Raw genomic sequence first — 26105 nt, 5'->3', positions numbered from 1 at the left:
TACTTGGGGTTTTCTTCAGGAACGGCTGCATCTTCTTCATACCTTCTGAATTGCACCTCACCCGGATGCAGCCGTTCTGGAAGAAAACCCCAGGTAAGTGCATTCTCCTGCCTTAAAATAAAATATATAATATTCCTAAAATCTAATATTCCTTTAAAATTTCCAAAAATAGCCTATACTACCCTTTTCAAAAAAATCCACAAAGTTTATTTTAAATCCATAATGAGATCACAGATCCTCTACAAGGAAAAATTACAATAAATTATTAGCATTTGTCCGAATTTACGAAAATTAGCAGATCTCGACCACTCAAATTGTCTGTCCTCTCTCTCTCTCTCTCTCTCTCTCTCTCTCTCTCTCTCTCTCTCTCTCTCCCTCCCAAATTGAGCACGTACATGCAGTGACATTTGAAGATGCATCTGGATTGGGAAGTCGTGTTTTTTGTTGTTAACAATCAGTGTATTTTTTTCTGACTACAGTGTAAACAAAATGGATTACAGATGCACCTGTAATATGATTTACAATTACACAAATTCTGTGCAGTTCCACTGCAATTGTTGGAAATTATGAATAGAATTGCAAAATTAAAATTTGCCACTTACTGTATAATGATACTATATACAATATACTGGAAAATTTTCTTTATATCTCAATCCACTTTGTTATGATGTTGCCTGTAGTTGGTTTTGACATTCTTTTTTTCAAATTGTACAAACCATTCATGAGTTGCAGGACCCAATTCAGACTTTGACTTTTATGTATTTCAAATAATCTATCGTAGAACATATATACACTGGTGTTCAAAGAAAGTGCATCACTCCTTAAAATTGCAATTGTCGTCCGAATAACTTAAATATGTTGTAATATTTCTTACAGGTTACATCAGATAAGATTGACATGCGTAGGTGATCACGTATTATTGCATCAGCAGCATGTTCAAGAGGCAAACAGAGAGGGCAATACTCTTGATCTGGTTATCAGTAGTGATTATTCATGTATTAAGAATTTGCAGATAAAGGAACCACTGGGTAGCAGTGATCACAGTATACTGATGTGGGATTTACTTAAAGATATAATTACTATCAAGGGTAAAGAAAAGGGTTTTTGCTTCCGTAAAGGTGAGTTTTTAAATTCTGTACAGTGGGATCAACTGATGATGTTACCAACAGCAAATTCTAAGTGGGAAGCATTCAAGGAATTAATTTAATTGTGGAAGCTACTAAAAGTTTCATACCTATTAAGAAATATTGTTCAAGATTTAGGCCTAAATGGTTGTCAAATGAACTAATGAGACTTGAGGCAGAGAATAAAAATGCGTGGGATGCATATGAATTATCAGGCGACACAGAAGCCTATGGCAGATATAAGCTAGTCTGTAATCATGTCACAAAGGTTAGGCAGGCGAAGGCAGATTACGAGAAATCTTTGGCAAAGGATGCTAAGAAAAACAGCAAGGATTTCTTTAACTCTAAAAGGAAGGGGATGAATCTGATTGGTCCACTTGATATCAATGGTTTGACTGTTGATGATCCTGCTCAGATAGCAAACAAACTGAATGTGTATTTTGCAACTACATTCACACATAAGGAGTTATTAAGGTATGAAAATGCCAGAAGGTTATCAAATTGTAGCAGGGTGCTTAATGATATTGTAATAACTGAGAACAAAGTGGAGGAGAAATTGTTGAAGTTAAACATAAGAAAGCAACCTGGGGTGGATGGGATCTATCCAGTTATGTTAAAGGAGGTGGCAAAGGAAGTAAGCAAACCCTTAGCCATAATTATGAGAGCATCCTTGGATTCAGGGGAGGTCCCCATGGACTGGAGATATGCAAATATATCCCCAATTCACAAAGGGGGATCAAAGGGTGACACGAGTAATTACAGCCCAGGTAGTTTAATTTCTGTTTCGGGTAAAATAATGGCGTCACTGGTTAAAGATGCATTGCAGGATCATCTAGACAAGACTGCAGCAATAATTCAGACACAGCACGGGTTTGTTAAGGGAAAGTCTTGTCTGACAAATTTGATTGATTATTATGATGTGGTTACAAAGGAACTGGATGCAAAAAATAATTTTGATATCATTTACTTTGATTTCAGGAAAGCTTCTTTTGACACTGTTGCACATGGAAGACTACTGTACAAATCGGAGCAGAATGGTATTAAGGGTAAATTGCTACAATAGATAAAAGGATGGTTGAGTGGGAGAAGGCAGAGGGTGGTAATCAGTGGGTGCTACTCTTCATGGACTAATGTTATTAATGGAGTCCCACAGGGTTTGGTGTTGGGTCCACTGTTGTTTTGTTTATATATATATATATATATATAAATGATATTGACGAAGGTATATCAAGCTTAGTGTCAAAGTTTGCAGATGATACAAAGGTTGGCAGGGTTGTTAATGACAGTAATGGCAGTGTGCTACTGCAACAGAATCTAGAAAATTTGGGCAGATGGGCTGAGAAGTGGCAACTGAAGTTTAACCTTGACAAATGCAAAGTACTGCACATGGGTAGAAGTAACCCCAGAGAAACGTACCAACTGTGTGATACTACACTTAAGGTGGTAGAAAATGAAAAAGACCTGCGAGTAATTGTGCAGTCAGATATGACGTTTTCTGAGCAATGCAGACAGGCTGCCAGGACAGGTCATGGAGTTTTGGCAATGATATATAGGAATTTTGCTAGCAGGGAAAATGAGGTTGTTGTCCCTCTGTATAATGCAATGGTCAGGCCATGCCTTGAGTACTGCGTACAGGTCTGGAGGCCTCATTTTAGGAAGGATGTAGATTTGCTTGAGCATGTACAGAGAAGGGCAACAAGATTGGTGAGGGGAATGAAGGGATCCTCTTACCAAGAGAGGCTTAAGTTCTGCAAATTGCAGATTGGAGACTAGACACCTGCTCGGTCATCTGATTGAGGTGTATAAGGCCTTGAATGGGTTCAGCATGCTGAATTCTGATGGGATTCTTTTACTTGTTCAGATTACGAACCTAAGGAGGCATAAATTCAAATTAAGGAAAGATAGATGTAGAATGGATGTGTGGAAAATTGACAGTAGCCAGTGGGTGGTTAATTGCTGGAACAAACTTCCATCTGTCATTGTGGAAGTTGATAGGTTAAATAAATTTAAGTAGAAACTGGACAAACATTTAGAGGGAATGGTTGTGTGAAAATTTTTTTTTTTTTTTTTTTTTGGCTGATGCTGCATGAGCTCATACATACACTTGCTTTCTTTAGTTACTTTTGCTTCATTTCTGCATTAGAGGTTTGATAGTAATGTGTTTACATATGTTACATGTGAAAAAATGGTTGGAAGAACAGTCCATTACAACTCTTAGCTGGCCAGAAAACAGCCCGGACCTGAATCCTATAGAGAACTGTTGGCATCGTGTGGAATCTGCAGTTGCCAAAAAGAAACCAAAGACCCTTTGTGAACTTCAGGAAGCCATAATTCTTGTTTGGAACCACGAACTATCAGTTGATTATCTTCAGAAATTGATCCTGTCAATGCCTCGACGGTGTGCTGCTGCTTTCATCAGAGCCAGAGGCAGTTCAACTAAATATTAGTTTGCACCTAATATTTAGTTGAAAATTCTGTAGATCTTAGGCTAGCAAATTGTCAGTCATGATGTTGAAATAGAAATATACCTACACATAAAAAGAAGCCCAAACATTAAGACAAAAAAAAAAAAAAAAAAAAGAGTGTATGTGTGTGTGTATATATATATATATATTCTTTTCATTTTGTTATCCCTTTAAAATGATAAACTGAAGGAAATTGAGGGCTTCTGATAACATTTCAGCCATAATTATCATGTTTACCAAAACTGTTATATAAAGGTTGGAAATGCTCAATTTGGAATATTTTGAGAGCACCTGTCAAATATTACTTAGTAATATTACTTTGCCTTAACTATTAATAAATATCTTTTGTTTATATTTCTATTTGTGATGCTAGTCATTAATGTAACATACCATCGCAAAAAAAGGTTTAGAAATGTGAAATTCTTAGGTGATGCACTTTCTTTGAACACCAGTGTATATATAACCCTAATGCTATTGCAAAACAGTAGAGACTTTGCATTTTGAATAACACAATGTCAAGTTAAAGGGGATATACTGTACACACGTACAATATGGCCCCGAGTTTCTGATACACTTTGAAACTGACAGCAGCATTATAAATGAAAAAATTCCAAATTCAAGTTTAGTTTTCAAGTTCTCAAAAAAGTAACTTTCGTGATTATCAGTTTCTTATAGCAAATACTCTTCCATATTGTGGCATTGTACCGAGAAACCAATTTGCAGGAGGTAAACAAGAACAAGGAATGGCTCGGTTACGTAACCAAAGCCTCCTATGTACATACACATATGGCATTATTACATCATCTTTAAAGATATAATTGTGCATTGGGGAGGACCCCCCCCCCTTTGATTTATGATGCAAACTATCATTCTCTCATTAGTTATCAATAAGTGAATAATGAGAAAATTATTCGTAGATATGAGAGAATGCTAATTTGAAATGAGTAACCTACCTTTAACCTTGCACTTTTTCTTTAAGTGATTTCTTTAATTTTTTAAAAATTATTTTGATTGCTTTTGGCTTTTAGTATGTTGTTACAGAGCATTAGTCTTTTGTTTTATATAGATGTTTTTGCCACTGGTTCAAGAGATGGCAATATCATGATTTGGGATAGTAGAAGTCAGACCACAGGTGAGTTTAAAGTGAAAGTTTGTGAAAATGTTATTATTTTATTTAGTAAATTCTGTAGACCTTAGCTAGAGGCTAGCAAATTGTCAGTCATGATGTGGAAATAGAAATATACTTACACATAAAAAGAAGTCCAAACAATTAAGACAAAAAAAAAAAAGAAAAAAAAAAAAAGAATATATATACAATAAACCTCCGATATTCGCGGGGGTTACGTTCCTGAGAAATGCGCGAATACTGGGTTATGGCTCCCATAGTAATAAAGGGGTTCCGTTCCAAAGTATGAAATATATAAGAAAAACTAGTCTAAAATCTTGTCTATGTATGTACCTTCATAATATGACTATGTACTTAGACAGTACGTAGTGAAATGCAAGCATATGGCATCGAAATGAAAATAAGAAACAATTTAATATTAAATGTAATATTTATTAGAAATTTCAAACAAATCTTTCAAACCTACGCCTTTGCTAGCTAAAAAAACTTATCCCGCCAGTGCTATCACTAGTTTCGCTAAAGTGTTGATAAAGGAGTTTTGCCTTTTCACGAATGATGAGTGAACTTAACGTAATTTTATTTTGAGTTCGGTCTTCTATCCACAGATTTAAAGCTTTTTCCATTTTTTCTAATTTAACATCACGAGTTATAGAGCAAATTTTTGAAGCAATTAGCACGTTTTCACGGAACACTACGGCGGATTTTTACTTCCGATTTTTTGATGGATCGTACCGTTGACTCATTGATTTTATGTTTTGCCACTTTAACCATTAGAAATTTTGTCTAATAACTCAATTTTATTCGCTAATGTCATCACCTTCTTTGATATTTTCACATTTCCCTTGTTATTCGTAGCCATATTTTTGTACGGGTTAGAAAGAACTTGTCCACAATAAAGTCACTTCCTTCCGTTAACACACTCGAAAAAGTCTGTTTTACACTGCAAAATGGTAGATTTATCACTTTTGTAAGCATATCAATTTATAAATTGATAAATTTATTCAATTTATAAGCATATAAATTAGAAGCAAACAATGAAACCTTCCATGACAAGTGCATAACACATACTGATTAGCGAGAAACATTGACGCCGATTTTGTCACTCCTCTCCCCCACCCACTGAGCACTGTTTTGACCGGGAAAGATAATTTTAGCCACGCCCATATTTTTTTATGGCGGAAAATGTTCACGGCACTTTAAAATTCACATTTTTTTAGGTTTCATATTTATTAAATCAGTGACCGCGAATACGTGAAACCGCGAATAGCGGGGGTTTACTGTACATTCTTTCACGTAAGTTTCACGTAAATAGTTAAAAATACAGTGTACCCCCCCCCCTTTACAGTTGGTTCACTGTACAATCAAATCACGTTACAACAAACTCAACATAGTAAAGTACCGTTCACTATGCGATGTGCAGTAAGTGCTGGTCATTGTGATCACATTTGTGAATTGAATTTTAATTCTATTAAACAGCAATTCTAATTAGCGAAAATAGGAGGAATATTATCCACAGGCTATAAAAGCAAAGATATATTAAGCACAAATTTACCCTTTATTACCTTACCAATTAAAAAAAATTAAATGATACGTGAAAATCGGAAGAATATATGTGATAATCGGAATAATTAATACGTACTGTAATATGTACATACGAACTAGTTGACATTTCTGTTCACTGACATTTGTGGGGGGGGTTTAAAATTTAAAACAGTAAAAAGATAAGCAATCAGTAACAAAGAACATGGCACACACAAATTGTAAATAACACAATATGCGCAAGTGAGAACGGAGTAACGACTTACAAAGCTTTAAAAATAGGAATGAAGAGAAGATCTGAAAATTAATTTTTTTATATGATTGAAGATTTCATGGAAGGGTAAACACATTTTATCATAATAACCCACAGAATTCCAGCTGTCGGTATTATCGCAAATTCAATAAGATCGAGTTTACTGTCCGTTTATGATAGATTTCACTAACAGAAAAGCCCAATAAACAGGTGGCTGCTAATTGTTTTTATTGTTTTATGGTTGTGACCTCCAGAATTTCGACCGAACCACGTGGTACTGTCGGAGACAATCGTAGGGTAATCTCCAGTACTGTGGTCTCCTGCCCCGATTAAACGGCATGCTGTCCCAATTAAGCGAAGTAAACCCTAGTTGTTTTCTCGATTGGTTTCTGTTTTTTATGATTTGCCCCAAATAAATGGCTGTCCCGATTAACCGGTGGCCCAAATAACTGGAATCCACTGTACTTAGTGTCCGTAGATTTATCATTCGTAACTTTCTGCCATTTTTATACAATTCAACGTATATCCTGAACTAGATAGCATAAGGTTTAACGTAAAACTAGATAGCAAAACACGTAGCACTGTATTAGAAATCTACTATACCAAACTAATACATAGCACTGCTAGCTTAGTATAGAAGGGTACTATATACATTGATATATATATATATTATCAATTAATCAGTAAAATTTATTAATCTTATTAAATTTCATTGTAAATTAAATTGTACTTAAACGGAATCATGTCCCAGACTAGAGCAGCAAAGCAATGCTCACAGATTAGCCAGTGTGCTGTGGCTCGGGGGAGAACCGAAGAGGGCGATTCTCCAATGCAACACAGTCTAAAAAAATGCATGAAATGTGAAATGTTTGCGGACCTCTCTAGAACAGGACATGATCTAGCCAAGGAGGATGTGTGTGTGTGCGTGTGTGCTAGGTGCAGAGACTGAGGAAATTAAGCACCAACTCAGCGTTCTGATGGGTATCTATGAGAGTTTGAGGTGTAGGGTAGATGCCCTCAAGGAAACTAATAAGAGGGCCCATCAAGCTCTTAGCTGCCTAACTCAATGCCAAAGCTCACTCCTATGCATCAGGTAACACAGTGGCAATCTCCAAAACAGAATGCACCTGTCCCACAGGAACTAGTTATTGTTAGTGACTATTGTCAGGGAGACGGGGAATATATTATGCAAAAAGGATAGGTGGAACAGAACCAAGGTATGTCTGCTAGGGGGCAAAAGTTGATAATGCTGTAAAGAAGATATATTTTAAGGGCACAAAAGGTGATATTGTTGTACACATTGGCACTAATGATTTATTTATTTTTTTTTATTTACACATTTCCCTTTATTTGTTTAAGCAAAGGTTAAGCCAACATTCCATACTGTATGTTGGGTACCTCAAACAAGTTTTTACGTATTTCTATACCACCTTGTGGTCATTCGCTGATGAGCCCACAGCAGCTGAGCATCCCCTGCAAGGCTTGAATCACCAAGATTTTTAAGTCTGCCGCAGTGATTCCCATAAGGCAGAGTTGGTCTGCAGAAGTGCGGCACCAAACTCCCCTATAGGAGATGGTAATAGATGACCCTACATGTTGAATATTGTTATATTCCAAGGCTATTGCATTTTTCAAACTAATATTATCATTATAATAATTTTTATTTTGTCTCTGCAATACCTCCAGATCATCACCTGTACCTACAATTTGTGCGTCAGGAAGGAACATGACCCGCCTGTTGCAAACAGACGGTCTGGCTTATGTATCCCTTCTATAGTATTAAAATGTGGTTCTTTATGAACCTGCCAGTCCTTCTGTCAGATCCTGTTCATTACAATATCTACAACAGCATCATGACATCGCACTCTCAAGCCATCAGTTCTTGTGCACTGTTGTGATATGTGGATGAGCAACTTGATAACATTGCATCCAGCTCTGCATACCCTCTTTGTACTGCATCCCCTAGATGTCCTTGAGAGGATAGGGAGAGCGTTTAGCCTCGTTCTTACGAGGTTTATATATGCATGGCTGGACACCAATTTGCTTCCATCACCCATCCACCGGTGCTGAGAGCGGACCTTTGCTGATTCCTTTAAGCCTCGACCATCGAAGGACTTGTGCAAGAGGTGGGTCCATGGCCCCTTCACAGATGCCTTTGAGTCCAAGCATACAGTTCCATCTAACTGTAGCTTCCGTATTTTTCCCATCTCTGACTTGACATAAGGTAAGTTAGCAATATAACGAGTTAAGAGTAAGAGATCTGCAGATTTACTTAGCAAGCACAGGTCAATGTTGAACAAAAGTTGTGAGTTAGGGTTAAATTTGAAAGTATCTGCAATTCTGCCCAGACACGATAGGAGGGAGTATATGAGGAGAGCCTTGTCAATCAATTTGGCCCTGGAGCGATTATGCAAGGCTCGTAGGGTAGAATTTTTTTCAGCGTGGTCTGTGCTTGCTAACAGGAGAGACTGCTTCTACAGGGATGGGATACACTTAAATAGAAAGGGTGCAAGAATATTTGCGGATGCTATTGAGACAGTGTTAGGTAGGTTGGAAAACTGCTGGCTTGGGGGGATTCACAGACTAAAAGATTAACAGCAGCTGCAGACAGAAGCAAAAGCGATTCTTGCACTGCTTCTATTGTAAGGAGCAGTAGCCTGGAGAGCAGGTTGCTGGGGATTTCAAGGGCTGCTGGGAGTCATCATGGAATTAGTAAATACATGAGCTGTGTAAGGAAACAGAGTAAGAACAGGTGCATGTATATAAAAATTTGATTAATTGAGTAAATAAATTTGATTAATTTGAAGTGCTGATCAAGACATCAAAGGCAGTTATTGTTGAGAAATCAGAGATGTGGTGTCACACATATAAGCAGTGCAGAATTGGAATTTGGGGAGTACAATGTGTACAGAAAGGGTAGGAAGGGAGCAGGGGCTATGCTGTTGGTTAAGAAACGCACAAAATCTAAGGAAATGCATCGAATTGACATTGGTGGACAGTGCAATGTTGAGTCAGTTTGGTGTGACATAATCACTGGGAAAGGGAAATGAGAGTAGGGGTGTTATAGGCTTAATGACTTTGATGAGTACAGTGAACAATTGTGCACAGAAATAGAGTGGGCCAGTTAATCAGAATGTCTTGTAATGGGGGATTTTAACTTTCCAGATATTGACTGGAACTTCTGGATTGGTCACTCGCACGCTAGCAAGACTTTTGTGGATTTATTGGAGGATTGTTTTCTACAGCAACATGTTTGAGAGGCAATCAGAGGGAGTAATACTCTTGATCTGATTATCAGCCGTGATTATTCATGCATTAGGAATTTGCAGATAAAGGAACTACTAGGTGACAGTGATCACAGTGAACTGATTTTGGATTTACTTAAAGATGTAACTAACATCAAGGGTGAAGCAAAGAGTTTTTGTTTTCGTAAATGTGAGTACAGTGATCTCAGACAGTTTTTAAATTGTGTATAGTGGGATCAACTGATGATATTTAAAACAGCGAATTCTAAATGGGAAGCCTTCAAGTAATTAATCTTGGAAGCTACAAGGCTTTTCATACCAACTAAGAAATACCTGTTCAAGATTTAAACTTAAATGGATGTCAGATGAACTAATGAGGCTCATGGCAGGAAAGAAAAATGTGTGGGATGCATATACAGGTGACCCCCGCGTAACGCTGATAATTTGTTCCTTAAAAACAGAGATCTAAGTGAATCCGCGCTAAGCGAGCACCGCATTCCCATAAGGTAACGTATGTATTTGTGAGTTGCGGTCGGTGCCATAGGATATTTCCTAATCAATAATAAACGGTAGTGAAAAGATGCACAAATGCCGGTCAAAATATTTAATATTCAAATATTTTTACATATAAAATATTCTGCATTACATACATATATAATTATGTGGTAACTACTTACCTATCAAAATTAAACTTAAAATTCCAATTAAAATCATCAATTTAATTGATCTAAATTGATTTTAATTGATTTAATTTAATTGATGAATTTAATCATGAAAAATGTGTCGATTTTGGGTTGAATTCTGGCCCTCTTCCAAATAAACTAAAAAGGGTATTAATTTTAAATTCCCCGCAGCATTACCACCCAACAATAAAGTCAACCGATCCTTCGCCGCTTTGAAACTTGGCATGTTTTTTTTCTTCTTTCAATATGAAACTTCTTTTAGGCATTTGTTTCCACAAAAATCCTGCTTCATCTATGTTAAAAACGTGTTGAGAACTATAACACAATACCCCTCTTAAATAATTTTAATAAGTTCTTTTTTGAAAGTTTCGGCTCCTTGATATGCACTTGTGGCTTCTCCCTGGATTTTAAATCTCTTCAATCAGCCCTTACTAGTTTTAAATGGTTCCACATTTTTTTTTTTTTTTTTTTCTTTTCTTTTTTTAGGTGAGTTTTCTTCAGATCATCATATTGGCTAATCTTTCTCTCTCTCTCTCTCTGTTTTTTTTTTTTTTTATAATATTTAACTTAACTGAATTCTGCATTGGATATTATCTTCAATAAAATTAGTTAAAGTCTTTCCATTTCAATCCTAATAGCCAGCCTAGCCCTAGTTGTTTGCAGTGGAACAGCTATCTTTCCTGCTGCTAAAATTAATTCTTTATTTTTTTTTATAATTGTTCTTACAGTTAAACTTGCAAGTCCTAAATTATGGCACACATCTGCTTGTCGTTGATGGGAATCGATTCACTTCAAAACGTCTAATTTAATTTTCAAATTCAGTCTTTTTCTTACATTTATAGTCTTCTTACTGCGCCCAGATGTTGTTGCTTTTTCATTCTTATCAGCCATTATTAACTCTTCGAAAATGTAACTGCGTTGGTTGCAATAATTACGATACAATGTTCAAGTAAACTGTCCATTATGCACAATGTCTAATACTGTACTGAGTGATGACTAGACTTCGGATAAATGCATATAATGCAAATATTACAAGCAATATACTTGATCATTTTTTAAAATGTTGATCTCAGAACTACATAACAAGTCACTGTACTGCAATTAAATTAACGTGTGAGAAAATTTCACTGAGCGTGGGAAAATTTTTCAAGTCGGCGTGGGAAACATTTTAATGCTGTTTTGCTATTCATTTTCAAGCTATCGACTCCATCAAATGAAACAATTTCATTAAATATGCCAAAAATGCAATCTGTAAAAGAGCATTATAGTGATCTGTGACAGCGTTATAGTCTGATACGGGTTATAATATAAGAACAGTGTTATAGCGAATCAGCGTAAAGCGAACTGCGTTAAAAAATGGGACCTGCTGTAATTGAGTGACACAGATGCCTATGACAGATACAGGGTGATTCACTACCAGTGCGACAAACTTGCAAGAGGTGTAGGGGGCACAAAGATGAATCGGAATCACATAGCATTGCAGGGTCCGAAATGCCTTCGTCATGCGGTAGAGGACGTTGAACGAGGGAGGTCCCGTGAACAGCGATCCCGCTCTAAGTCAGCATTTGCGAACCGGTTCCTGAGGCAGTAGGATAGACGAGTATTCAAACGTTGAACTGGCTGACATGCACCTCGCGTATGGAGCTGCGGACTGTAACGGGTGCGCCGCTCTGCGCTTGTACCAGGAACGTTTCCCGCACAGGCGTGCTCCTCATCATACGATTTTCGCACGTGTGCACAGAAGGTTACGTGAGACTGGTTGTTTCAAGAGAGGTACCATGAATCGAGAGCGAACGACGAGGACGCCAGACAATGAGGAGAATGTCCTACGTCTTGCAGAAGGCAATCCGAGTACGAGTATGAGTACTCGAGCGATAGGCCAAAGATTGGGTATTTCCCAATCCACTATATGGCTGTCAATAAACCAAATGAGTTCATACCATCTGCAACACGTCCAGTCATTGGAGCCTGCGGATTATCCACTCTGGAGGGCTTTTGCTACTTGGTTTCTTCAACTGAAACGGTTTGCAAATGCTGACTTCCAGCTGGATCGCTGTTCACGCGACCTCCCGTTCAATGTCTTCTACCGCATGACGAAGGCATTTCGGACCCTGCAATGCTATGTGATTCTGATTCGTCTTTGTGCCCCCTACACCTCCTGCAAGTTTGTCGCACTGGTAGTGAATCACCCTGTATAAGCTAGTCTGTAATCAAGTCACAAAGGTGGTAGGGAAGCGGAGGCTGATTACGAGAAATCCTTGACAAAGGATGCAAAGAAAAACAACAAAGACTTCTTTACTTATGTAAACTCTAGAAGGAAGGGGATGAATCAGGTTGGTCCACTTGATATCGACAGTTCGATTGTTGATGAACCTGCTCAGGTAGCTGACAAACTGAATGAATATTTTGCATCTATATTCACACATGAGAAGTTATTCAAAGAGGGGAATGCCAGAAGTTTATCAAACTCTAAGAGGGAGCTAAGTGATTTTGTAATAACTGAGAGCAAAGTGGAGGAGAAATTGTTGAAGTTAAACATAAAAAAGGTTCGATTGTTAATGAACCTGCTCATGTAGCTGACAAACTGAATGAGTATTTTGCATCTACATATAATAAAATAAAAATATAATAATAAAAAAAAAATAAAGAGAATATAATAAAAAAAACTCATAATATTATTTACGTTGTTTTCATGTGAAATAACAAGGATATCATCTAAATACCTACCATAAAATGTTAACCTGGAAATATACGGATTTAAGTGTAATTGTTCAATAGTATTGAGATAAATTTCAGTTACTAAGGCCAACAATTTGTTTATAAATATCCGATTGAAAATCAATGTAATTAGCCTCTATAAGAAATCTGATTAAATTAAATATTTTGGCTATAGGTAACTGTGTTTTATATAACACTATGGCATTACCGTTGATCAAATCCCATAATGTGTCGAGCGAATATTTAACATCTACATTATACAGTGAGAAAACAACCTATCATCGTTATCTAACTTTTTATCTTTTAATGTATTAAAAAGAGAATCGGAATTTTTTATGCTAAATTTTAATGTAAGACTTAACGGTTTTATGATTTAATATAAATAAGACGCAAAAGCCGAATTTTTGTAGGAAATAATCGGTCTAATCGGATAACCCGTTTTATGCAACTTTACTTGTCCAAACAAGGTCAGTACATTGTTAGTTCTTGCTTTACCGAACTTGTTAGTTCGGTAATAATCTCATTGCGATGTGCCTATTTTAAAGTATAAGAGAGTGGATATTGTTTTAACTCATTACTTCTTGTGAGCACGGTTTATAACCAAAACACCTGGTCATGTATTAAGAAGTTCAGTCTAATAATATTTTAATACGGTTTTAATTTAATATAGTTTTAATACAGTTTGACAATTGTCTTCTCTTTCTGGTCTATCATTGCTGATTGGTTTAGTTTGGGGTACTTTGATGTGCATCGGCTGTGCTTGGCTCTTCCTTCATAGCAGTTAGCAGACTATGTGAGAAGACAAGTTTGGTTTTATATAATATCACATAATTTAACAATCCTTTAATAGGGATATGTTTGCGTTTTTAAAGATTTTATATTACATTAACTGGATCAGTTTGATGTGAGCGTCGAGTCAAGATTTCCTACAATAAAATATTATATCGATCTTATATTTAAACAAAAGCACTTAAAGTAGGAAAAATTGGGCTTCATTGCTCTTACAATTTGAAATCTTGGGTACTGTGCACAGGTCTGGAGGCCTCATTTTAGGAAGGATGTAGAGTTGCTAGAACGAGTACAGAGAAGGGCAACAAAATTTTTGAGAGGAACAAAGGGGTGCTCTTACCAAGAGAGGCTTAAGTTCTACAAGTTGCAGCATCTGGAGACTAGGCATCTGTGAGGTGATCTTGATTGAGCCGTATAAGGCCTTGAATGGTTTAAGCAGGCTCAATGCTAATGGTACACTTCCGCTTACTCAAATTAAGAACCCGAGAAAGCATAGATTCAAATTGAGGAAAGACATTTGTAGAATAGATGTGCGGAAGTTTGCATTTAGTCAGCGAGTATTTGATTGCTGGAACAGACTTCCATCTGTTGTTCTGGAAGTTGATAGCTTAAATAAATTTAAGGCTGAACCAGACAAACATTTGGAGTTATTGTTGTTATTGTTGTTATTTTGTTTTTAGGAGCATTAGCAACTAAGGCCATATTGCTCTGGGAATATATACGGTGATCAATCCCTGACCTTTCTGCATCCTCCGTATTTGGTGGTCACAGGCTCGAACCCCAGTCTAATCAAGAAGCGTATGCTACGCACGAAAGTAAGAACACATTTAAAAAATTACCTTGTGACAGGTTATTAAGGATAAGTTATTAATGCAACAAAGTAATATTAAATTATATAAAGAAAATAATGATACTATTGACGATGAGGAATTGGAAGAAATTTTAAACGTATGCTACCTGGAATCATGGAATATGAAAGAACTTTCGCCTCCGTGGCAAGACGGTGAAAAACAAATAAGAAATTTAAGTTTTCTGATAAAATATGAAATAAAAATTTAATGATTTTAGAGATTTTGTCGAAGACAGTTTATCTTTAAAATCGAGTGAACTTCCCTCTTCAATTAAGAAAGCCAGAAATATCTTTGAAACCATTGTGATTAGCAGTGCTGAAGCTGAGCGAGATTTCAGCGTAAATGAATAATATTGTGACAATTGAACACGTTGCAGATTATGAAGACCATATACATTTAAATGGAAAGCCATTGCTTCAATTTGATCCGGATCGTTACGTCAAATCATCGCTTAGCTATTGAGCAAAGCAGAAGATGGACAACAAATATAAAGAATTAAATTGCATATGGAAATTTTCAGAATAAATTTTTCTTGAATATTTGTATAATAATTTTTTTCATATAATCTGTGATTTTTGTGTACCTTTTCTAGAAGAGTGTTTTTTATGTTAATATTTGTTTTTTAACGATGAGGAATTGGAAGAAATTTTAAACGTATGCTACCTGGAATCATGGAATATGAAAGAACTTTCGCCTCCGTGGCAAGACGGTGAAAAACAAATAAGAAATTTAAGTTTTCTGATAAAATATGAAATAAAAATTTAATGATTTTAGAGATTTTGTCGAAGACAGTTTATCTTTAAAATCGAGTGAACTTCCCTCTTCAATTAAGAAAGCCAGAAATATCTTTGAAACCATTGTGATTAGCAGTGCTGAAGCTGAGCAAGATTTCAGCGTAAATGAATAATATTGTGACAATTGAACACGTTGCAGATTATGAAGACCATATACATTTAAATGGAAAGCCATTGCTTCAATTTGATCCGGATCGTTACGTCAAATCATCGCTTAGCTATTGAGCAAAGCAGAAGATGGACAACAAATATAAAGAATTAAATTGCATATGGAAATTTTCAGAATAAATTTTTCTTGAATATTTGTATAATAATTTTTTTCATATAATCTGTGATTTTTGTGTACCTTTTCTAGAAGAGTGTTTTTTATGTTAATATTTGTTTTTATATTGTAGATTGTTTTGTGATAGTTTCTGTTATTTGTGATATGGGAAATATTTCGTGTTATTTTTTATTAGCAGTATTAAAATTTTATCATGAAAAAAAATGTATCTATTATATTTCCCTAGTTGTTAAAAAAAAAGAGAGAGACCAATAAAAAAGTGGTAGATGGTTTTATGCGAATCCTTCACGTTTCTTTTAGGTATTTTGATTTGTATATTGATTACGAAATAAAAGAGCTTTTGTATTGTAAATATTTCATTGATCATTTTCATAATTTCTGGAAGACAAGGTTGCAACATATCAATATCTAGAAAATAGCGTCAATTGAAATACCGATCTTGTAGTTGAAACGACATACGCAGCTGTTTGGGGAAACTAACAATGGAATGTTACGAAAATGCGAGACGAAAAAATAAATTGTTGACAAATACTTGTATTGTTGCAATCATACTTACTTCGTGAAGTATGATTGTGATGTCATATTACTCAAAAATTCTAAAAACTTAGAACTTGCGAGACTATCATATCCAGGTATTATCGTAAAGGGAAGGCATGATGACCAGGCTGACTCGAAATATCATACCGGTCACGAAAAATGCGTCTCTCTCTCTCTCTCTCTCTCTCTAATCACACTACTAGTGAGTGCTCCGCGCAGACTAGTAGTGTGAACATCGGAAGTGCCTCTGGCGAAAGCATACAGCGGATGACGTTGCAGAAGTGATGTCATCCGCTGTAGTCATCAAAAAGCAAAACTGCAAGCCCATTGCGCCTCCGTAGCCAGGTGGAATTTGGGGTTAAGTGCGTAGCACACGCTTCTTGATTAGATCAGGGTTCGAGCCCGTCACCACCAAATATGGAGGATGCGGAAAGGTGAGGGAATGACCACCACATATTCCCGGAGCAATATGGCCTTAGTTGCTAATGCTCCTAAAAACCAAATAACAAACAACAACAACAGCAAGCCTATTGTTAAAATATTCGCAACTCACCACTGCCTAACCCTATTTTTCCCATAGGGCCTGTTGTTTGCATTGCACAAGGGCTTCTAGGAACACAACTGTCGTGTTATACGAGGACTGACTGTACAATGTGTACAGACAGGGTAGGAAGGGAGGAGGGGTTATGCTGTTAGTTAAGAAACACACAAAATCTAAGGAAGTGCATTGAATTGACATTGGTGGACAGTGCAATGTGAAATCAGTTTGGTGTGACATAATCACTGGGAAAGGGAAATGAGAGTAGGAGTGTTATAAGCTTAATCACTTTGATGAGTACAGTGAACAATTGTGCAGAGAAATAGTGGGCAGTAAATCAGAATGTCTTGTAATGGGGGATTTTAACTTTCTAGATATTGACTGGAACTTGTGGATTGGTCATTTGCACACTAGCAAGACTTTTGTGGATTTATTGGAGTATTGTTTTCTACAGCAACCTGTTTGAGGGGCAGTCAGAGGGAGTAATACTCTTGATCTGATTATCAGCCATGATTATTCATGCATTACGAATTTGCAGATAAACAAACCACTACGTAACAGTGATCACAGTGTACTTGTGGGATTTAATTAAAGATGTAACTACCATCAAGGGTAAAGGAAAGGGTTTTTGTAAACTGAGGCAATTTTTGAATTGTATACAGTGGGATCAACTGATGATGTTAAAATTCTGCTATTCCTGATTTGGTCGATTTAAATATATCCCCAACTTGCATTTCGTTCAGCGGAACTCTACGTAAGTCAGATTTTCCCTAAATGCTTATGCAGCACTCACAAATTTGATTGAGGGAAATTTAACTGAAGCAAAAAAATGTTCAATGAACATGTAAATAGAATTATTTATTCAATTTTTTTATCTCATGCGCAGGAAAAATTGCAAAAGTGTACAAAATTACAAAAATTTCGAAATTATAAAATTACAAAAAGAGAGAGGAGATAGGCATAATGTCAGCAAGTATTACCTTTCAAGCATCATTGCCAGAATTAACTCTCCAGCTGATAAGCATGCCGTTGCCGAAGTTGAGGGCTGTGGAGATTTAAAGAGTTTTTTCCAGCACATCACAAAATTTTCCAGCACATCACAAAAGTCGCCAGTGTCAATTCTGTAGCTGCAGAATTGACACTGGCGACTTCACCGCATACTTTATTGTTTTGAAAACCAGTGCAAGGCTTGAACTTATTTAACCACCCATTGCTTGCCACGAACTTGGCTTGGGATTCGCTGTACTTATCTTTAATATCTTCCTAAATACTTCTTGCTTTTGCTTGAATGGTCATTGCACTCAGGGGCACTTGCTTCTGATTTTCCATACATATTATTAATAGCTTTTCCATCTTCAATATTAGCACCTGAACGCTGTTTTGTGATCATTATTGATCTTAAATGTGTTGATCCTTCAAAATGTTCTTTTATACGCACACTGGCCCTTAAAATACACTGGTGTGCAAAATTTAAGGACCAGTCAGGTTTTCACCTATAGCCTGGATATGGGAAAAGCATACCAAAGGAACTTTGTAAGGTACAGAAATGATGAAGGAAACAACACCGACACAACAACGAAAAAAAAAAAAAACGGTACAGAGGGGCTGTATTCAAAAATGGCATTATTATTATTATTATTAGCCTTATGGTGCAAGGAAGCCTGAGGCTAATACTGCACCAGGCAAAAAAAAAAAAAAAAAAGTTCTGAATTACCCTGAGAGAGAGAGAGAGAAGTAGAAGGGAATCACCAAAAAAGAGAAGAATGATGATATCCAGCTGAAGACCCTGGGTGTGCCAAGCCCATACTCACCAAATGTGAGCCCCTGAGGTTAATATAGCACTGGCTGCCATGATACAGAAGCATCACTGCCAAAGATGGGGAGGCACCTCCATAGCCAGGTGGGCAGGAGCAGCAGTGCGTAGCACCCCCTTCTTCATTAGACCGGGGTTCGAGCCCATGACCACCAAATATGGAAGATGCGGAAAGGTCAGGAAATAACCACCGCATATCCCCGGAGCAATATGGCCTTAGTTGCTAATGCTCCTAAAAATCAAATAACAACAACAGCCAAAGATGGAACAAAGGGAAGCGGTGGTTCTCAGTAGAAGATATGGCCTCCCCTAATATAGATGCAGGCTTTGTACCGCCAGTCCATACTTAGAACAATGTTGTTGATAAGTTCTTGTGGTAACATCATCTATTCTTCTGTCAGCGCCATTTTCAGCTGGTGAACATTTTCTGGTGGGTGTGATTGTGCCGCTAGGCGTCTTCCCCAGAGCATCCCGTATGTGTTCGATGGGATTTAGATTGGTGGAACGGGCAGGCCAATCCGTACGAACAATGCCCTCACTTTCCAAAAGCATATCAACAGCTGCAGTGCGATGGGGTGTGGTGTTATCATTCATAATAACAAACTCGGGGACAATGGCAACTTGGAACAGATGCACATGGGGAAGGATTACCTCAGTACAGTAGCGTGCACCGGTTACAGTACCACCTTCCAGTATCTCGAGTTGTGTACACCCAGACGAGAACACCTTGACCACCATATCAATCCCTTTCAGTGATGTTTGCGGGATGATACCATGTGCCAACCTCTCGCCAGATTAGCTGACATCCAGAATCGCTGCTGAGACTGAATCTACTCTCATTAGTAAAGAGTACCTTAAGTAAAGATTTTGTGGTTGTAACCTTTAGAAATAATGTTGGTCCTTAAGTTTTGCACACAGGTATAGTAATCTTCTTTAACCAGTCCGCTCACTGTCCCTTAAAATACACTGTTGAAGCAGCGAGACCTAATTCCGTGCAATAGATGACAAATTCCTGCTTCTTACTTTTTAATCATTTTCATCTTCATTTCTAAATCAGTTTTGTTTCATTTCCTAGCACTGCCAGCACTTGCACTTTCCATTGGTCCCTTTCCTTCGCCATTGCATTAAATAAGTAAATAGGAATGAAGAGAAAATTCTGAAAATTTATTTTTTCATTGAAGATTTCAGTGAAGGGGAACTCATTTCACCATAATATCATAATGTGAAAACTCACGGAATTCCATTTACTGGTATTATCACAAATGTAATAAGATAGTTTACTACCTGTTTATAATAGAAACTGATTCCATTAACAGAAAAGCCCAATAAACCGGAAAGTGCAAATTGTTTTATGATAGTGACCTCCAGAAATGTGTTTAGAAAAATATCAGAAAAGGCGTTAAAAATTGATTCTTATAATGGAACATATAACAATAAAAGTGCAGTGCAATTTCCATTATAAATATGACCTTTTAGAGAGATAAATAGCTTAGTTACATAGTGAAAATTTCAACTTCACAGGTCTTGGAACGAATTACCAAAAAAAAAAAAAAAAAATACAATGTGTTATTGGGTTCACATTGCGATATTTTCACGATACTTCCATTTATTCCTGTGGGATACAAAATATGTTTCCACAATATTTTTAAGCTTGCACTAGCCGACAGAAACTTTCGTAAAGTCGAATTTCCATAAGTAAGAGTATTACGTAAGCTGGGGAGTGGCTGTGCATATTAAGAAATCCAATTATAACATGTTAAGCTGGAAAATAAAGTATAATGACGTAATGATAATAACATCGCTGTGGTTTTGCTATAATATGGATTATTCTTATGTATGTTACATTAGTCTCAGACAGTTTTTTAAATTTTATACAGTGGGACCAACTGATGATGTTACCAACAGAAAATTCTAAATGGGAAGTAGTCAAGAAATTAATTGTGGAAGCTACTAGGCTTTCCATACTGATTAAGAAATACTTAATCAATCAAGTTTTCAGCCTAAATGGATGTCACATCAACTAATGAGACTCGTGGCACAGAAGAAAAATGTGGGATGCATATAAATTATCAGGCGACACAGAAGCCTGTGGTAGGTATAAGCTAGTCTGTAATCAAGTCACAAAAGAGATTAGGCAAGCAAAGGCAGATTATGAGAAATCATTGGCAAAGGATGCTAAGAAAAATAGCAAGTACTTCTTTAATTATATAAACTCTAGAAGGAAGGGCATGAATCAGATTGGTCCACTTGATATCATTGGTTCGACTGTTGACAATCCTGCTCACATAGCTGCCAAACTGAATGAGTATTTTGCATCTACATTCACGCATGAAGAATTCTGTAGGGAAGTGGAGGACAGAAGCTTATTAAACTCTAACAGGGAGCTTAATGATTTTGTAATAACTAAGAACAAAGTAGAGGAGAAATTGTTGAAGTTAAACATAAGAAAGGCACCTGGGGTGGATGTGACCTGTCCAGTTATATTAAAGGAGGTGGCAAAGGAAGTAAGTATCATTTGACTCACGGGAAGTCCAAATTTATAACCAATTCACAAAGGGAGATCAAAGGGTGACACGAGTAATTACAGAATTGTTAGTTTAACTTCTGTTCTTGGGGAAATAATGGAGTCACTGTTTAAAGAAGCATTGCAGGATCATCTAGACAAGACTGCAGTAATAATTCAGACTCAGCATGGGTTTATTAAGGGAAAATCTTGTCTGACAAATTTGATTGCATGCTATGATGTGGTTACAAAGGAACTGGATGCGAAAAATAATTTTGATATCATATACTTGGATTTCAGGAAAGCTTTTAATACTGTCGTGCATGGAAGACTACTGTACAAATTGGAGCAGTATGGTATTAAGGGCAAGTTGCTACAATGGATAAAAGGGTGGTTGAGTGGGAGAAGACAGAGAGTGGTAATCAGTGGACGCTGCTCTTCATGGACTAATGTTACTAGTGGAGTCCCCAAGGGTTTGGTGTTGTGCCCGCTGTTGTTTTGAATATTTGTCAATGATATTGATGAAGGTATATCCGGCTTAATATCCAAGTTTGCAGATGATACTAAGGTTGGCAGTTTTGTTAATGACAGTAATGGCAGTGTGTGCTACTGCAACAGGATCTAGAAAAGTTGGGCAGATGGGCTGAGAAGTGGCAACTGAAGTTTAACCTTGACAAATGCAAAGTACTGCACATAGGTAGAAGTAACTCCAGAGAAACGTACCAACTGTGTGGTACTACACTTAAGGTGGTAGAAAATGAAAAACACCAGCGAGTAATTGTGCAGTCAGATATGAAGTTTTCTGAGCAGTGCAAACATGCTGCAAGTGCAGTTCATGGGGTGTCAGTGACATACAGGAACGTTGCTAGTAGGGAAAAGGAGATGATTATCCCTTTGTATAAGGCAATGGTCAGGCCATGCCTTGAGTACTGTGCACTGGTCTGGAGGCCTCATTTTAGGAAGGATGTAGAGTTGCTTGAATGAGTACTGAGAAAGGCTACAAGATTGGTGAATGAAACGAAGGGGTCCTCTTACCAAGAAAGGCTTAAGTTCTGCAGATTGCAGTGGCTGGAGAGTAGGCATTTGCAAGGTGATCTGATTGAGGTGTATAAGGTCTTGAATGGGTTGAGCAGGCTCGATTCTTTTGGGATCCTTCTTCTTGCTCAGATTACGAACCTGAGGATGCATAAATTGAAATTGAGGAAAGACAGTTGTAAAATAGATGTTGGAAATTTGCCTTTAGTCAGTGGGTATTTGATTGCTGGAACAAACTTCCATCTGTCTTTATGGAAGTTGATAACTTAAATAAATTCAAGGAGGAACCGGACAAAAGTTTAGAGGCAATGAATCTCTGAAATGGGTTTTGTTTTTTTTTTTTGCATCACATGCCTCTACTACTACTACATGTTACTCTTGTGAGAGTTTTTTGTTTCAGTTTGTTGCTTTGAGTTGGAAGAAAAAAATGACTAATAGACTTATGTTAGAGGAATCTTGGAAAGTGGCTACGTCGATGGAAGTGTACTTTTACTCCACACACAAGTGCAGACAGAGGATGTTTGTATCTTACTTTGAGAAGCTTCTCCAAACCAGCATGCTATTCATAGAATCAGTGAAAAGTTTGTGTCCACTAGTGCTGTTGCTGATGGTTCTCTGAAGACAGCTATCACCGATCAGAACATTCCAGATTGTTGCTTTGATTCAGGAAAAACAAATAGCTGACAGACTTGGTTAGAGGAATGGCCGAAAGTGGCCACATGAATGGAAGTGTACTTATCTCTCATAAGGCCACAGTGCAATCTTAATATTGCTTTCTAAATCATTGCAGAAACCTCTAGAAATATATTTGCCATAAATGGCAGCAGGGAGAATTTAAACTTGGGAATTATGATTGCAGCCATATCATATACAAATTCTTCATTCTCTGTCAAAAAACAAAGTAAATATGTAATGTAATGTAGTGTAGCTGTATTGTAAGGTGCCATGAAATCTTCCTTGAAGTGCAGAACATTGATGCTAACATTGTCCATATCATTGACTTCTCAGATGAGGCAATATTCCATGTCTGTGGGGAAGTGAACCAACAAAATAGTGTCAAGGGTTCAGAAAACCCTCATTATATGTATGTGAATGTAAGGTGGCACATGTAAGGTGAATGTTTGTTGCACTGTTACTTGCTAGAAAGTGATTTACCTTACTTCCTCCAGGAATAAATGGTCAATGCTGATAATTACCTCAACACGTTGCAAGAATATATCTTGATGAACTGCCTCTCAGGGCCCCGGGTGCCAAGCGTTCCGTGACCAAGTGATTTTTGTGTGTTCCAAAAAGCGTTATATCCAAAGAGCCTTTGAACAAATTATATTTCGTTCCAACTACCGTTTTCTTTATTTTAAATTACTGCAGCACTTTCGCACTACAAGAAGTAGGCAAAGGCCCAGAAAGGGAAGCCACCTTTCTGTTTCTATTTCTAACAGTACTAACCAAATAACTCAGCCGCTTGGTCACCTAGTGGCACTGCTTCTGCCTCCCCGTGGCGGGGCCGGAAATCTGGGAGGTAAAGCAAACCCCCAGGGCCAAAAGGAGCAAAACATGGATTAAGACTGCAAATCTGAATAATACGGATTTGCATCAACCTGATATTGACTCTACCAACCCAAAGAGACTGAAAACGGATACTCCTCGAATTGAACATCCGAGTTTTCTGATTCTCCATTCACTGACAAACCAGCCCTTAGGCAATCTATCGCCATTTCTCATTCAAAAATGTCTTGAGAACGTAGCTGGTTCCCCGAAAATGGTGAGGCGACTAAAATCTGGCAACCTGCTTGTAGAAACCACAAGCTCTATACACTCTGAGTCTCTACTTAGACTCAACTCATTTGGTGGAAATCAAGTCAAGGTGTCCCCACATGCCACACTAAACACATCCAAAGGCATAATTTCAGAATGGGACCTAATGAATGTTTCAGAGGAGGAAATTGTTCAGGAATTGCAGGAACAGAAAGTCACACAGGCCAAAAGAATCATGATGAAAAAAGATGGCGAGCTAATTCCAACTCGGAGCATCATACTAACATTCAGCTCACTAAACCTACCTACGTCAGTGAAAGCAGGGTATTTGCATTGTCGCATACGGCCATATATTCCAAACCCAATAAGATGTTATAAGTGTCAGAAATTTGGACACTCACAAACAGTCTGTCGAGGTGACCCAGTATGCCCAAACTGTGGATCGAAAGAGCATACCCAAACCGATTGTAATGCCCAGTCTTCTCTTTGTCCCAACTGTAAAGGCAACCATCCAGCCTTCTCCAAAAATTGTGAACAGTGGAAATAAGAGAAAAAAATCCAGAAATATAAAATAGAAAAGAAAGTCTCGTTCCCAGAAGCACGAAAGCAACTGCAAATACAGATGCCTAGACGTACATATGCCGAAGCCTCTAAAAAATTTCATTCAGTATCCATCCAAACTGACACATCAATTCCACCAAACATCTCTATTGCTGAATGGGCTCGATCCTTGCTCTCTTCTGCACCACAATCATCAAAGCAACATATATCAAGCAGGGCTAACAACACGCCAATCACCATACCACCTGCTGTCCATGCAGCCCCTGTAATATCCGTTCAAACAGAGAAACCAGATCCCGTTAGCAAACAGCCAGTTGACTCCGTCCTTATGGATACCAATGAAATCCCCAGTCAGGAAGAAATAGAAACCATTCTGGAGATCCATCCGAAAGATGAAATAGACAAGAGACCAGTTTTCTCAAAAAGAAATAAAATTAAAATTGACTGTGGTAAACAGACTTTTAAAAAACAGACAGACTCAGCTCCTTCATCTAAATCTAAACAATGAATAACGTAGTCCAGTGGAATTGCAGAGGCTTGCGTAGCAATATTGATGACATCCAGGAAATAATTAAACATCATAATCCAGTTGGCATCTGTTTACAGGAGACATATTTAACTCCTAAGGTTTCTCTCTCTATCAAAAATTATTCTCTTTTCAGAGAAGATAGACCAGTTACAAATAAAGCTCACGGTGGGGTTGCTATTCTCATAAATTCAAGAGTCCCTTGCAGACGTATTCCTTTGCAAACCTCTATTGAAGCGGTTGCTGCGCGAATAGCAATTGGAGTCACTATAACACTTGTTTCTATCTATCTACCGCCCACTCAGCCTTGCACTATTCATGAACTTGAAGATCTAATACTGCAGTTGCCAACCCCTTTCTGTTTATTGGGCGACTTCAATGGACACCATCCATTGTGGGGCTCTCCCAATTCAGATGGACGGGGACAACTTATTGAAATGCTCATTGACAGGCAGAATTTATCCATCCTAAATACTGGTTCACCAACTTACATCCATCTCCAAACAGGAACTGTGTCCTCAATAGATCTATTTATATGCTCTCTAATCCTTTTTCCTTGTATTGAGTGGACAGCTCTGGATGATCCACTGAACAGTGACCACTATCCACTAATCTGTAAAATTCAAACTTCACACTCTGTGACTTCAGAAAACTGCATGAAATGGAAATTTTCCAAGGCTGATTGGGCAAAATATTCTTATCATGTATCCTTTGATAATCAGATCATTGAATCCTGTCCAATTGACATAGTCACCAGCCATATCACTAAACAAATCCTAGCAGCTGCGTCTATTGCCATTCCACAGTCACAGTCAAGCTCCCGTAGATCCATAAATTATTGGTGGAATGAGGACTGTAGGAGTGCCAAAAAAGAAAAAAAAACCGAGCCTGGAATATATTCCGCAAACATCCTACTACCAGTAATCTTATAAATTATAAAAAACTCAGAGCCAAGGCTCGCCATATC

At 37.4% G+C, this 26105-nt stretch overlaps 1 protein-coding gene across 1 annotated transcript in view; it reads left to right on the top strand.

Annotated features, from left to right (window-relative positions):
• Window positions 1-26105, top strand: part of l(2)dtl (WD40 domain-containing protein denticleless) — a 227020-nt gene that overhangs the window by 39529 nt on the left and 161386 nt on the right. Inside the window, exon 6 of the mRNA XM_090376313.1 lies at window positions 4656-4721. Coding sequence (XP_090232439.1) covers window positions 4656-4721 — 66 coding nt within the window. The remainder of the gene's footprint in view (window positions 1-4655; window positions 4722-26105) is intronic.

The sequence above is a fragment of the Mastigoproctus giganteus genome, chromosome 6 (assembly GCF_048544385.1).
Source record: "Mastigoproctus giganteus isolate SK-2022 chromosome 6, ASM4854438v1, whole genome shotgun sequence".
Lineage (NCBI taxonomy): Eukaryota > Metazoa > Arthropoda > Arachnida > Uropygi > Thelyphonidae > Mastigoproctus > Mastigoproctus giganteus.
The sequence above is the reverse complement of the archived record's forward strand: the minus strand, read 5'-3'. Positions and strand labels throughout refer to the sequence as shown.